The 14,074-nt window shown below is 46.0% G+C and overlaps 1 protein-coding gene across 1 annotated transcript; it reads left to right on the top strand.

Moving 5' to 3' along the window:
* Window positions 1–1,480: 1,480 nt before the first annotated feature.
* Window positions 1,481–11,745, top strand: Cnpy2 (canopy FGF signaling regulator 2). The gene is made up of 6 exons (XM_004649980.2): window positions 1,481–1,728; window positions 2,329–2,441; window positions 2,579–2,694; window positions 9,830–10,033; window positions 11,171–11,267; window positions 11,578–11,745. Exons 2-6 carry the CDS (start codon window positions 2,354–2,356, stop codon window positions 11,619–11,621), a joined length of 549 nt encoding a protein of 182 aa, XP_004650037.1. The 5' UTR covers window positions 1,481–1,728; window positions 2,329–2,353; the 3' UTR covers window positions 11,622–11,745.
* The last annotated feature ends 2,329 nt before the right edge of the window (window positions 11,746–14,074 follow it).

Here is a 14,074-nt window from a genome sequence, read left to right as displayed (position 1 = left end):
ACCTGGGGAACCGAGCCTCGAACCGGGGTCCTTAGGCTTCACAGGCAAGCGCTTAACCGCTACGCCATCTCTCCAGCCCCTGAATTTATCTTTTTTAAAATATTTTTTTATTTATTTGGGAGACAGAGAGAGAGAGAATAGGTACTCCAGGGCCTCTAGCCACTGGAAACAAACTCCAGACGCATGCACCACCTTGTGCTTCTGGCTTACGTGGGTCCTAGGGAATCAAGCCTCGGTCCTTTGGCTTTGCAGGCAAGCACTTTAACCACTAAGCCATCTCTCCAGCTCCAATTTATCTTAAGACCTGTAAAACTTGGGTATGGGTTCCCACACCTATAATCTCAGCACTCTGGAGGCTGAAGCAGAAAAATCCCAATAAATTAAAGGCTAGCCAGGGCTACATAACAAGTACCAGTTTCAAAAAAAAAAAAGTGGTGGGGGGGGGGAAAGGGGCTGGAGAGTTGCCTAAATGGTTAAGGCACTTGCTTGTGAAGCCTAACAATTCAGGTTCAATTCCTCAAGAGCCACATAAACCAGATAAACAAGGTGGCACATGTGTCTAGAGTTCATTTGCAGTGGCTAGAGGCTCTGGTGTGCCCATTCTCTATCTGCCTATTTCTCTCTAATAAAATATTTTGCAGTTTGTGGTGGTGCATGCCTTTAATCCCAGCACTGAGGAGGCAGAGGTGGGAGGATCACCCTTAGTTCAAGGCCACACTGAGACTACACAATGAATTATAGGTCACCCTGAGCTACAGTGAGACCCTAACTCGAAAAACCAGAAAAAAAAAAAAAAAACGGACTGGGGAGACAGCACTTAAGGTACTTGTTTACAAAGCCTGCTGGCTGGGGTTCAGTTCCCCAGCCTCCCACGTAAGAAAACAGATGGGTATTCATTTGCACTGGCAAGAAATCCTGGCACACTCATACACATGTGCAAATAACTTTTAATATAACTTCCAGTGATGCGATAGGAATCCAGAGGTGAATGGACAGTTCTCTTGCCCTGGAAAGTTCACAGCCTGAGAGACAGTAATAGAATGCCCCCAGTTCTAAGAATCCTAGTTGACAGCTTTCAGCCTATCTAATCCTACAGATTTTTTTCCCCCGCATACATACATAGCTATGATAAATAACATACACTTGGATATTAACAGTAACAAAAGCAAAACAATGAAAACAAAAAGACCTGTAGCTGCTGTCGAAGATTGGTGTCGCAACGCTTTCTGGGAAGAGTAGTTTCTTGGGCACTGGCCACGCTACCTAGAAAGACCTGGCCCACCTGGACAGAAGCACTACCCGGTTCACCACTGGAGCTCGGCTCGCTTCGGGCCCCAGCCGGTCTCCGGCTGGCCGGAGGTGGTCACGTGGAGCTCAGTCGCCACGCAACTCTGGGTCCTTCGGCGATGCACGGGGTCCTCGCCGCCGCCGAGGCGCTCCCGAGCTGCCTGCTCGCGCGAGAGTTTGCCCGGCGGGCTCGGGCTAGGGTTTTCTGGAGGGGGCTCGCCCCGCAGCCTCGCAGCCCCGATTAGGTCCCCAGTAAGCTGCGGACAGCTGCGCCCGGTGGCCGCGGGGCACCCAGAGCCCGGGGCTCGCCGAAGCCCTCCGGAGAAGCCGGGGCAGCCCCGATCCCCCATTCAGTGGCTAGGGCCGGAGGCCACAGAAAACAAAGTGAGAGTGCAGCGGTGTTCCGGTGCCTGGGCCACGGCGGCGGCCCCGGGAGCAGAGGTGGGAAGGATGCGGGCGGGCGGCCGGGGCCGTGGGCGCGCGGAGGTTGCGGACCGACCCCAGCCGAAGCCCCGGCGGGGCCCTTGCGAGGGGCCGGTCTGCACGAGCCACCACGTACAGGCGGCGGTGGGGATTCGGGAGCCCTCGGTGCTGGGTCCAGACAGGCCCTAGTTGTGCTCTGATCTCGCCGGCCTCCTGGGCGATTGAAGGTTTCCTGGTGGCAGCCCTTTATGCCTGTCACCATCGCGCAATCGCCACTCTGCCCTGTAGCTGCCACCTAGCTCTGTAAGCCCTCCGCGTCCAGTGCTAAAGTATCAATGTCCAGGGCCTCACCTGTCGACGTAGTTTCTGGAACTGAGTTCTAAGTTCTGAGCTTGCACCTCCCCTGCCCCGCTCCCCGACACACACACACACACAGTGCCCGGGGGAACCTGGGCCCTTAGGTGCGCTGGCACCGAGATGGCGCTCTGTGTCCCCGACTTTTCCTGGAAAATAGTCACACTGAGACTTTTGAAGGCCTTGAGATGGAGCGGGGACAGGGCAGGGGGAAAGTGGAATGTTAGTCTCACACTTAACGTTTTATCTTTCACATGAACTTAGGTAGTACGACCCCATTACGCTAAGGATGAGAGGTTGGGGTTGGCTGGCCCTGCTTCTTGGGGCTCTGCTGGGAACTGCCTGGGCTCGAAGGAGCCAGGATCTGCACTGTGGAGGTAAAGGCACAAAGAGAAGTGGGAGGAAGCTGATCCTTGGGACCTAGGGCATGGGACATGAATGAATTGAACCGCCTGGGTTGATTCCTTTCTCCTCCCCTTTCCCACCCCTCCCTCACCCTCTTCCCATGCATAAGCTTGCAGGGCTCTGGTGGATGAATTAGAGTGGGAAATTGCTCAGGTGGACCCCAAGAAGACCATTCAGATGGGCTCTTTCCGGATCAATCCAGATGGCAGCCAGTCAGTTGTGGAGGTAATTTACTATTCTCCTAAATAAAGTAGTTTACCCAAGCTTTAAGAATTTAGCTCTGAATTCAGAAATGAAAACAGCTGGGCATGGTGTCTCACGCCTGTAACCCCAGCACTCTGGAAGCCCGAAATAGGAGGATCTCTGTGGGCTCCAGGCCAATAAAACTATAGAGTGAGATCCTGTCTTCAAAATGACCCCGCCCCATGGCACACGCCTTTAATCCCAGCCCTCAGAGGCAGATGTAGATTTGTTGTGAGTTCAAGGCCGCCCTGATACTCCAGGTCAGCCTGGGCTAGAGCGAGACCCTACCTCGAAAAACAAACAAACAAAAAAAGGTGACCTGGGAGATGGATGTGGTGGTACACCTATAATCTCAGTACTTGGGAGATGGAGGTAGGAAAATCAGGTGTTCAAGGCCAGACTGGGCTACATGAGACCTTGTCTCAAAAATGAAAAAAACAGCCGGGCATGGTGGCCCACGCCTTTAATCCCAGCACTCAGGAGGCAGAGGTAGGAGGATCACCATGAGTTTGAGGCCGCCCTGAGGCTACATAGTTAATTTCAGGTTAGCCTGTACCAGAATGAGACCCTACCTGGAAGAACCAAAAAAAAAAAAAAAAATGAAAAAAACAAGGACTGGAGAGATGGCTTAGTGGTTAAGGCGTTTGCCTTCAAAGCCTAAGGACCCAGGTTCTATTCCTCAGTACCCACATAAACCAGCTTCACAAGGGGGTGCATGCATCTGGAGTTTGTTTGCAGTGGCTGGAAGCCCTGGTGAGCCCATTCTTTCCCACTTTCTCTCTCTGCCTCTGTCTCAAATAAATACATATTAAAAAATATTTCTTAAAAAAATAAAAGTGAAAAACAAACTGGACAGGAGGCAGAGGTAGGAGGATCACTGAGTTTGAAGCCAGCCTGGGACTACAGAGTGAGTTCAGGATCAGCCTGGGCTAGAATGAGACCATATCTTCGGAAAAGAAAATAAATCAGGGGCTGAAGAGATGGCTTAGTGGTTAAGGTGTTTGCCTGCAAAGCCAAAGGACCTCAGTTCGATTCCCTAGAACCCACATAAGCCAGATGCACAAGGGGCACATGCATCTGGGAGTTCATTTACAGGGCTGGAGGCCCTGATGTGCCCATTTTCATTCTCTCTACCTGCCTATTTTTGTATCTCTCTCTCTCCCTCTCAAATAAGTAAATAATAAAAAGATTTTGGGCTGAGGAAATGGCTTAGTGGTTAAGGTGTTTGCCTGTGGAGCCTAAGGACCCTGGTTCAATTCCCCAGGACCCATGTAAGCCAGATGCACAAGGGGGCGTTCATTTGCAGTGGCTGGGGCCCCTGGCGTGCCCATTCTGTCTTTCTCTGCTTCCTCCTCTCTCTCTCTCTCTCTCTCTCTCTCTGTCTCTCAATTAAATAAATAAAGTATTTTTTAAAAAAGATTTTACCAGGCATGGTGATGTACGCCTTTAATCTCAACACTTGGGAGGCAGAGGTAGGAGGGTTGCCGTGAGTTCAAGGCCACCCTGAGACTACATGGTGAATTCCAGGTCAGCCTGAGCTAGAGTGAGACTACCTCAGAAAGGAAAAAAAAAAATTAAAAAGGGCTAGAGAGATGCCTTAGTGGTTAAGGCTCTTGACTGCAAAGCCTAAGGATCCATGTTCTACTCTCCAGATCCCATGTTAGCCAGATGCACAGAGGTGAGGCAAGTGCAAGGTCCCACTAGATGGTGCAAATTTCTAGAGTTTGATTACAGTGCCTGAAGCCCTGGTGTGCCAATTCTGTCTCTCACTTGCTCTCTCAATTTTTTTTTTTTTTTTTTTTTTTTGCTGTTTTTGTTTGTTTGTTTTTGGAGGTAGTGTTTCACTCTAGTCCAGGTTGACCTGGAATTCACTTATAGTCTCAGAGTGGCCTCGAACTCACAGCGATCCTCCTACCTCTGCCTCCTGAGTGCTGGGATTAAAGTGTGTGCCACCATGCCTGGCTCTGTAAAACAACAAAAAAAAAAGTTTGTTTTGTTTTGTTTTGTTTTTTTGTTTTTCGAGGTGGGATCTCACTCTAGTCCAGGCTGACCTGGAATTCACTATGTAGTCTCAGGGTACCCTCAAACTCACAGCTATCCTCCTATCTCTGCCTCCCAAGTGCTGGGATTAAAGGCGTGCACCATCATGCCCAGCTAAATTTTTTTGTTAATAATAAAATAAAGACTGGAGGGATTGCTTAGTGGTTGAGGCGCTAGCCTGCAAACCTAAAGGACCCAGGTTTTATTCCCCGGGACCCATGTAAACCAGATGCACAAGGTGGCACATGCTTCTGGAGTTCATTTGCAGTGGCTGAAGGCCCTGGCATGTGCATTCTGTCTCTGTCTCTCTCTTTCTCTCTGTCTCTCTTTTCTCTTCAAGGTAGGGTCTCACTCTTGCTCAGGCTGACCTGGAAGTCACTATGTAGTCTCAGGGTGGCCTTGAACTCACGGCCATCCTCCTACCTCTGTCTCCGGAGTATTGGGATTAAAGGCATGTGTCACCATGCCCAGCTCATTCTATCTCTCTCTGTTTGCCTCTTTCACTCCGTTTCTGCCTCATCCTTGAATATAAATTAAATTTTTAAAAATAATAATTTTTTTACAATACGACTAGAGAGATGGTTTAATGGGTAAAGCACTTGCTTGCAAAGCCTATGGACCTAAGTTTGATTACCCAGTATCCACATAAGCCAGATGCACAAGGTGGCACATGCACCTGGAATTTGTTTGCAGTGGCTGGAGGCCCTAGTGCATCCATTCATATTCTCCCTCTCCCTGCCTCTTTCTCTAATAAATTTAAAAAAAAAAAAATTTAAAAAAATTAAATCAAAACCAAGCAAACAAAAAATTTGGGATCTTTTTCATTTGGAAAAGACTGGACGCTTATACCCTTGTACTTGGCTCGGAGTCTTTCATTTTGTTTTGTTTTGTTTAAGGTAGGATTTCACTCTAGCCCAGATTGACCTGGAATTCACTATGTAGTTCACTATGGCCTCAAACTCACAGGGATCCTCCTGCCACTGTCTCCCAAGTGCTAGGATGAAAGGTATGTCCCATCATGCCCGAGTTGGCTCTAAATCTTTGTTGTTGCAATAGGAATTAGCAGACAGGATACCTTTATTAGTCCCTTTTTCTACATCACTAGTACATAGGACTCATTTCAGTATAGCATAGACACAACAAAAGAAACCGAGTGTGGTGGCCCACGCCTTTAATTCCAGCACTGGGGAGGCAGAGGTAGGAGGATCACTGTGAGTTTGAAACTATCCTGAGACTACATAGTGAATTCCAGGTTAGCCTGGGCTAGAGTGAGACTCTACCTCGAAAAGTTGAAAAACCAGGGCTGGGGAGATGGCTTAGTGGTTAAGCACTTGCTTGTGAACCCTAAGGAGGCTTGATTCCCCAGTACATAAGCCAGATGCACAAGGTGGCACATGCATCTGATGTTTGGTTGCAGTGGCTGGAGGCCCTGGTGCACCCATTCTGCTCTTTCACCTCTCTGCCTCTTTCTCTCTCAAATAAATAAAAATAAACCAAAAATTTACTTTAAAACATCAAAAGAAAACAAAAAAAGAGGAAGTGTGTTTTAGTTAAGGAGATCATACAGGGCTGGAGAGCTGCTTTAGTGGTTAAGGTGTTTGCCTGCAAAGCCAAAGGACCCAGGCTCAATTCCCCAGGACCCACATAAGCCAAATGCACAAGGTGGCTCATGCATCTAGAGTTCATTTGCAGTAGCTCAAGGCCCTGGCGTGCCCATTCTTTCTCTTTATCTACCTTTTAAATATTTTTATTTATTTATTTGAGAGTGACAGACAGAGAGAGAAAGAGGCAGAGAGAGACAGAGAATGGGCGCGCGAGGGCCTCCAGCCACTGCAAACGAACTTCAGATGTGTGCGCCCCCTTGTCATCTGGGTAACGTGGGTCCTGGGGAATCGAGCCTCGAACCGGGGTCCTTAGGCTTCTCAGGCAAGCATTTAATCGCTAAGCCCTCTCTCCAGCCCTTTATCTACCTTTTAAAAATCAATAAAAAGAAGATCAGGGGGCTGGAGAGAGGGCTTAGCGGTTAAACGCTTGCCTGTGAAGCCTAAGGACCCCAGTTTGAGGCTCGATTCCCCAGGACCCACGTTAGCCAGATGCACAAGGGGGCGCACGCGTCTGGAGTTAATTTGCAGTGGCTGGAGGCCCTGGCGCGCCCATTCAACCCCCCTACCCTCTCTCTGTCTCTCTCTCTCAGCCTTTTTCTTTCTCTGTCTGTCCCTCTCAAATAAATAAATAAATAAAACAGAAAAAATTTTAAAAAATAAAATAAAATAAAAAGAAGATCATACAGCTGGGTATGGGGACATACGTCTTTAATCCTAGCACTTTAATCCTAGAAAATGTAGATGGATCACTGAGTTTGAGGTCACCCTGAGACTAACACAGTGAATTTCAGGTCAGCCTAGGCTAGAGAGCAAGACCCTACCTCGAAAAACCATAAACAAAAGAAAAACAAGATAACATATATACAGAGTTATACCTAGTGAACAATATTTCTAGAAACACTAAGGTTATGAGCCTTGTGAAGTGCTTTAATAGTTGCTATTCTCAGAACCTATGCGGAAGGCAGGGCACAATCTCATTTTAAGACCAAAATGAATACCTATTCCATAAGAACTACTACTAAGGTAGTTCAAAAGGAAGGGATAGAGTTGATTACAGTTAATCAAAGAGTTCTGTCTCTGCCTACAATTTGTAGTTAACTATGCCTGTCCTTTTGTTGTTGTTGTTGTTTTGTCTTTTGTTTTTTCAAGTTAGGGTTTCACTTTAGCCCAGGCTGACCTGGATTTCACTATGTAGTCTCAGAGTGGCCTCAAACTCATAGTGATCCTCCTACCTCTGCCTCCCAAGTGCTGAGATTAAAGGCATGCACCACCATGCCTGGCAAAATCTTTTTTTTTTTTTAATATATTTTATTTATTTGAGAGAGAAAGAGGTTGAGTAAGAGAGAATGGGTGCCCTAGGGCATCTGGCTGCTGCAAACAAACTCCAGATGCATGTGCTACTTTGTGCATCTGGCTTACATGGAGCCTAGGGAATCGAACTGGGATCCTTTGGCTTTGCAGACAAATGCCTTAGCCACTAAGCGATCTTATCCAGCCCAACTATACCTGATTTATCTTAGGTTTATATTATCAGGCAAAATAAGATTAGCATTTGAAAATAAATTGAGGGTTGAGGAGGTAATATGATGAAGAATGGAATTTCAAAGGGAAAAGTGCAGGAGGAGGTATTACCATGGGATATTTTTTATAATTATGGAAATGTTAATAAAAATTGTGAAAATAAAAATAAATAAATAAAAATGACCAAAAAAAAAGAAAAGAAATTAAGGGGGAAAATAAAATAACATCCTCCTCTAGACATAAAATGGCCTGGATATCCATGACCTTGTAGTGCCTGTCACTACCTACATAAGACCATCATAATAGGGGGAAAAGATGACATCAAAATAAAAGAGAGACTGACAGGGGGAAGGAGTATGATGGAGAGAGGAGTTTCAAAGGGGAAAGTGGGGGAAGGGAGGGAATTACCATGGGTTATTGTCTACAATTATGTAAGTTGTCAATAAAAATAAATAAATACACTGGGCATGGTGGTGCACACCTTTAATCCTAGTACTCAGAAGGCAGAGGTAGAAGGATTGTCGTGAGTTCGAGGCCACCTTGAGACTCCATAGTGAATTCCAGGTCAGCCTGGGCTAGAGTGAGACTCTTACCTTGAAAAACCAAAAAATAAAAATAAAATAAATAAATTATCTGGGTGTGGTGGCACATGCCTTTAATCCCAGCACTCAGGAGGCAGAGGAAGGAGGATCACGTGAGTTCAAGGCCACCCTGAGACTACATAGTGAATTACAGGTCAGCCTGGGCTAGAGCGAGACCCTACCTCGAAAAACCAAAACTAATAATAAAATAAATCAATTAATTAAAACAAATAAAGAGCCAGGTTATGATGACACATGCCTGCAATCCCAACACTTAGAAGGTAGAAGAAGTTAGATCAGGGTTCAAAAGCCATCTTTGGGGCTGGAGAAATGGCTTAGTGGTTAAGACGTTTGCCTGCAAAGCCAAAGGACCTGGGTTCAACTCCAGGACCCATGTAAGCCAGATGCACAGGTGGTACATGCATCTGGAGTTCGCTTGCAGTGGCTGGAGGCCCTGGCATGCACATTCGTTCTCTCCCCACTCAAATAAATAAATAAAAGCCATCTTTTTCTACATAGTGAGTTTGAGACCACCCTGAGCTACATGAGACCTTTAAAAAAAAAAAATCCAGCCAGTCATGGTGGCGCACGCCTTTAATCCCAGCACTCAGGAAGCAGAGGTAGGAGGATCGCCATGAGTTCGAGGCCACCCTGAGACTCCATAGTGAATTCCAGGTCAGCCTGAGCTAGAATGAGACCATACCTTGAAAAAAAAAAAAAAGAATCCAGGTGTGGTGGCGCATGAGTTTAATCCCAGCACTTGGGAGACAGAGGTAGGAGTGTGTTGCCATGAGTTCGAGACCAGCTTGTAACTGCATAGTGAATTCCAGGTCAGCCTAGGCCAGAGCAAGACCCTACCTTGAAAAACAAAAACAAAACAAAACTAGTACTTTAAAACTGCAACAAATTTATTTATTTATTTTCTTAATGTATTTTATTACTTGAGAGAGAGAATGGGTGCTTCAGGGCCTCCAGCCACTGCAAACGAACCCCAGATACATGTGCCCCCTTGTGCATATTACATAGGTCCTGGAGAATCCAACCGGGATCCTTTGGCTTTGCAGGCAAACACTTTAACCATTGAGCCATCTCTCCAGTCCCTTTATTTTGTTTTTTTAAGGTAGGGTCTTGTTCTAGCCCAAGCTGACCTGGAATTCACTATATAGTCTCAGGGTGGCCTCGAACTCACGGAGATCCTCCAAACTCTGCCTCCCAAGTGCTAGGATTAAAGGCCTGCAACACCATGCCCAGCTCAATTTTTTATTTTTATTTTTTTAAGAATGGGTTAGTAGATGTGGAAGGAAAAGTAAGGATGTATATTACTGATTTATGAGATAGAAAACAGTGACCCAAGGCTGAATACATTTCTAGGTACCTTATGCCCGCTCAGAAGCCCACCTCACAGAACTGCTTGAGGAGGTATGTGACCGTATGAAAGAGTATGGGGAACAGATTGACCCTTCTACCCACCGCAAGAACTATGTTCGTGTTGTGAGCCGGAACGGAGAATCTAGCGAACTTGATCTACAAGGCATTCGGATTGATTCAGATATTAGTGGCACCCTCAAGTTTGTGGTAAGTGATGGCGTTGGGTAGCTGGCTCTTAAAAGTGAATAGGGAGGGCTGGAGGGATGGCTTAGCAGTTAAGGTGCTTGCCTATAAAGCCAAAGGACCCAGGTTTGATTCCCTCAGGACCTATGTAAGCCAGATTCACAGGTGGCAAATGAATCTGGAGCTTGTCTGCAGTGGCTGAAGGCCCTAGCGTGCCCATTCTCTCTATCTCTCTGTGTCTCAAGTAAATAAATAAAAAGTTAACATATTAAAAAAAAAATGGGGAGCCTGGCATGCTGGCTTACACCTTTAATCCTAGCACTCAGGAGGCAGAGGAGGTAGGAGGATCTCTATGAGTTTAAAGCTAGCCTGGGTCTACAAAGTGAGTTTCAGGCTAGCCTGGGTAAGAGCAAGACCTTTCCTCAAGGAAAAAAAAAAGAAGCCGGGCTGATGGCACACACTCTTTATCCCAACACTCTGGAGGCAGAGGCAGGAGCAGCTCTACAAGTTTGAGGTCAGCCTAGTCTACATAATTCTAGCTCATCCAGGGCTACATAATGAGACACTCCCTCAAAAAAAAAAAAAAATCTCGCCTTTCATCCCAGCACTAGGGAGGCTAAAGTAGGAGGATCTCTGTGAATTTGAAGCCAGCCTGAGACTACATGGTGAATTCCAGGTCAGCCTGGGATAGAGCTAGACTCTACCTCAAATAACAAAATAATAATAATAATAATTATTATTATTATTATTATTGGAGGCCACCCTGAGAATTGAGAATACATAGTGAATTCCAGGTCAGCCTGAGCTAGAGTGAGACCCTGCCTCAGAAAAACCAAAAAAAAAAAAAAAGAGAGAGAGAGGAGGTCTAAGTATATAGGTCAGTTGGTAGAGTGCTCTTGCCACAAAGCCCTGGGTTTGATCATTGTACCACACAAACTGGGCATGGTGGTACACACCCACGATCCTAGCACTCAGGAAGTAGAGTTAGGAGATCAGAAGGTCTAGGTCATCCTCAGCTACATAATGCATTTAAGGCTAGCCTGGGCTACCCTGTCTCAGAGAAAAACTAAACAAGTGGAGCATTGGGTCATTGTCTCTGAAGGCGAGGGCAAGAGGCCTCTTCTTATTGCCATGTGTTATTTTTCCCCCTTGGGTTTACAGTGTGAGAGCATTGTGGAGGAATACGAGGACGAACTTATTGAATTCTTTTCCCGAGAGGCTGAAAACGTCAAAGACAAACTTTGCAGTAAGCGAACAGGTAAGCTGTACCCACTTCATCGCCTGCTCTCACAGTCCTGTGTAACCTGTGCACACCCAGCCCTCTGGTAGAAGCTAGCTCCAGTAACTTCCGATTCCCGTGGTGTAGAGGGTGCAGGGATTTGGGTTATTCCTCTCCATTCTCTACTTGTCAGCATTGAGATGAGAGGACACTGGGGTATTTTGTCGTTCGCAAGCATATGCTCTGGAGAATGGTGGCTGATGTATGTGTCAGTGTAGCTTAGAATATCTTCTTGGCAGGCGGGAATGTGTCCATTTCTCTCAAATTGTTAAATTCTATTTCATTTCAGATCTGTGTGACCATGCCCTGCACATATCTCATGATGAACTTTGAACCACTGGAGCAGCATAGACCAGCTTGATGGATTATGCCCCCTCCCCCAGGGGAAGATGATGGCATTGCCTTTTATATTGTTTTTATGGAAATGAACTGAAAAAAATGAAACCAAAAGGACAAATTGTGTTGTCTTTTCATGCTCATTATCAGCCCTTATATTAGGCTTGAACTTAGGGGACTGCAACTAGAAAAGAAAACGGACTGGGGGGAATACAGGATGGCTCAGTGGGAACAGCACTTGCTAAGCAGGCATGGTAACCTGAGTTTGGAACCCCAGCACTGGAGGCAGAGGTAGGGTCTCTGGGGCTTGCTATCTAGAGTATCTGGCTAAACCAAGTAGATGAGCTCTGGGCTCAGTAAGAGACACTGTCTAAAAACAATAAGGTGGGAGCAGGTTGTGATGGCGCACGCCTTTAACCCCAGTACTAGGGAGGCAAATGTAGGACTGCCATGAGTTGGAAGCCACCCTGAATTCCAGGTCAGCCTGGGCTAGATAGAGTGAGACTCTACATCGAAAATAATAATAATAATAATAATAATAATTGAAAGTATAACCAGTGGTGGTGCATGCCTTTAATCCCAGTACTCAGGAGGCAGAGGTAGGAGAATCGCCATGAGTTCAAGGCCACCCTGAGACTACATAGTGAATTCCAGGTCAGCCTGAGCTAGAGTGAGACCCTACCTCGTAAAACAAAAGAAAATAATTAAAAATATAAAAAATAAGCCGGGCGTGGTGGCGCACGCCTTTAATCCCAGCACTCGGGAGGCAGAGGTAGGAGGATCGCTGAGAGTTCGAGGCCACCCTGAGACTACATAGTGAATTCCAGGTCAGCCTGAGCCAGAGTGAGACCCTACCTCGAAAAACAAAACAAAACAAAAATTATATATATATATATATATATATATATATAAATAAATAAATAAAATAATGTGGGGAGCAATTGAAGAAACTGAGTGCTGTGGAGATGCTCAGCAGTTAAAGTTGCTTGCCTGAAAAGTTTGTTGAACCAGGTTCAATTTCCCAACACCCATATAAAGCTGAATAAAAAAAAAAAGACACCTGTTGTTTACCTGTGCCCCTGCCCACAGGCATACATACACAGGTGCATGCTTATGTACATCTCTTATACACACACACACACACACAAAAAGGCCTGGCATGTTGGCACATGTCTTTAATCACAGCACTTGGTAAGAGGATCTGAGACTACATAGTGAATTCCAGGTCAGCCTGGGTGAGAGCGAGGCAACACCCTACCTGGAAAAACTAAACAAAAAGTTGGGGAGGGCATTGTTTTGAAGGAAATAACGTTTATACATTGTTCTTTTCTTCTTCTTCTTCTTCTTTTTTTTTTTTTTTTTTTTTGAGGCAGGGTCTTGCCTCGCTCTATTAGCCCAGGCTGACCTGGGATTCCCTATGTAGTCTCAGGGTGGTCTCGAACTCACAGTGATCCTCCTACCTCTGCCTCCCAAATGCTGGGATTAAAGGAGTGTGCCACCATGCATGCCTTATCCATTTTTGAGACAGGGTTATTGGCTTGAGTTTACCAGTTAGGCTAGACTAGCCAATTAAAGTATCCTGGCTGGCCAGGGAGCTTCACCCATAATATTACAACTGGAATTTTTATCTCGGTGTGCCAGGTCCTCATGTTTGCAAGGCAAGCACTTTAATGATTGAGCTGTCTCCTCACCCTCTAGCAGTAATTTTTGTTTGTTTGTTTGTTTTCATTTTGTTTTTTTTTTTTGAGGTAGGGTCTCACTCTAGGCCAGGCTGAACTGGAATTCACTATGGAGTCTCAGGGTGACCTCAAACTCATGGCAATCCTCCTACCTCTGCCTCCTGAGTGCTGGGATTAAAGGCATGCACCACCATGCCCGGCTTGTTTTGTTGTTTTTTTTAAGTAAAATTTTAATATTTGATTATTTATTTATTTATATGACAGAGAAAGGGGGAGAGAGAATGGGTACACCAGGGCCTCCAGCCACTGCAAACGAACTCCAGATGTATGCACCCCCTCATGCATCTGGCTAACGTGGGTCCTGGGAAGTCGAACCTGGATCCTTTGGCTTTGCAGGTAAACGCCTTAACTAAGGCATCCCTCTAGCCCTTTGTTTTGTTTTTGTTTTCAAGGTAGAGTTTCACTCTAGTCCAGGCTGACCTGGAATTCACTCTGTAGTCTCAGGGTGGCCTTGAACTCACTGGTTACATAACTTTTTTTCTAATAACACCACATGCAAAAGGAAATGCAAGCCAGGCGTGGTGGCACATGTCTTTAACCCCAGCACTCGGGAGGCAAAGATAGGAGGATCACTGTGAGACCATCCTGAGACTACAGAGTGAATTCCAGGTGAGCCTGGGCTAGAGTGAGACCCTACCTAGAAAAAGAAAGAAAAAGCCTAAGGACTCATGTTTGACTCTCCACATCCCATGTAAGCCAGACTCAGTTATA

This window comes from Jaculus jaculus, chromosome 6 (genome assembly GCF_020740685.1).
Source record: "Jaculus jaculus isolate mJacJac1 chromosome 6, mJacJac1.mat.Y.cur, whole genome shotgun sequence".
NCBI classification, from domain to species: domain Eukaryota; kingdom Metazoa; phylum Chordata; class Mammalia; order Rodentia; family Dipodidae; genus Jaculus; species Jaculus jaculus.
The sequence above is the reverse complement of the archived record's forward strand: the minus strand, read 5'-3'. Positions and strand labels throughout refer to the sequence as shown.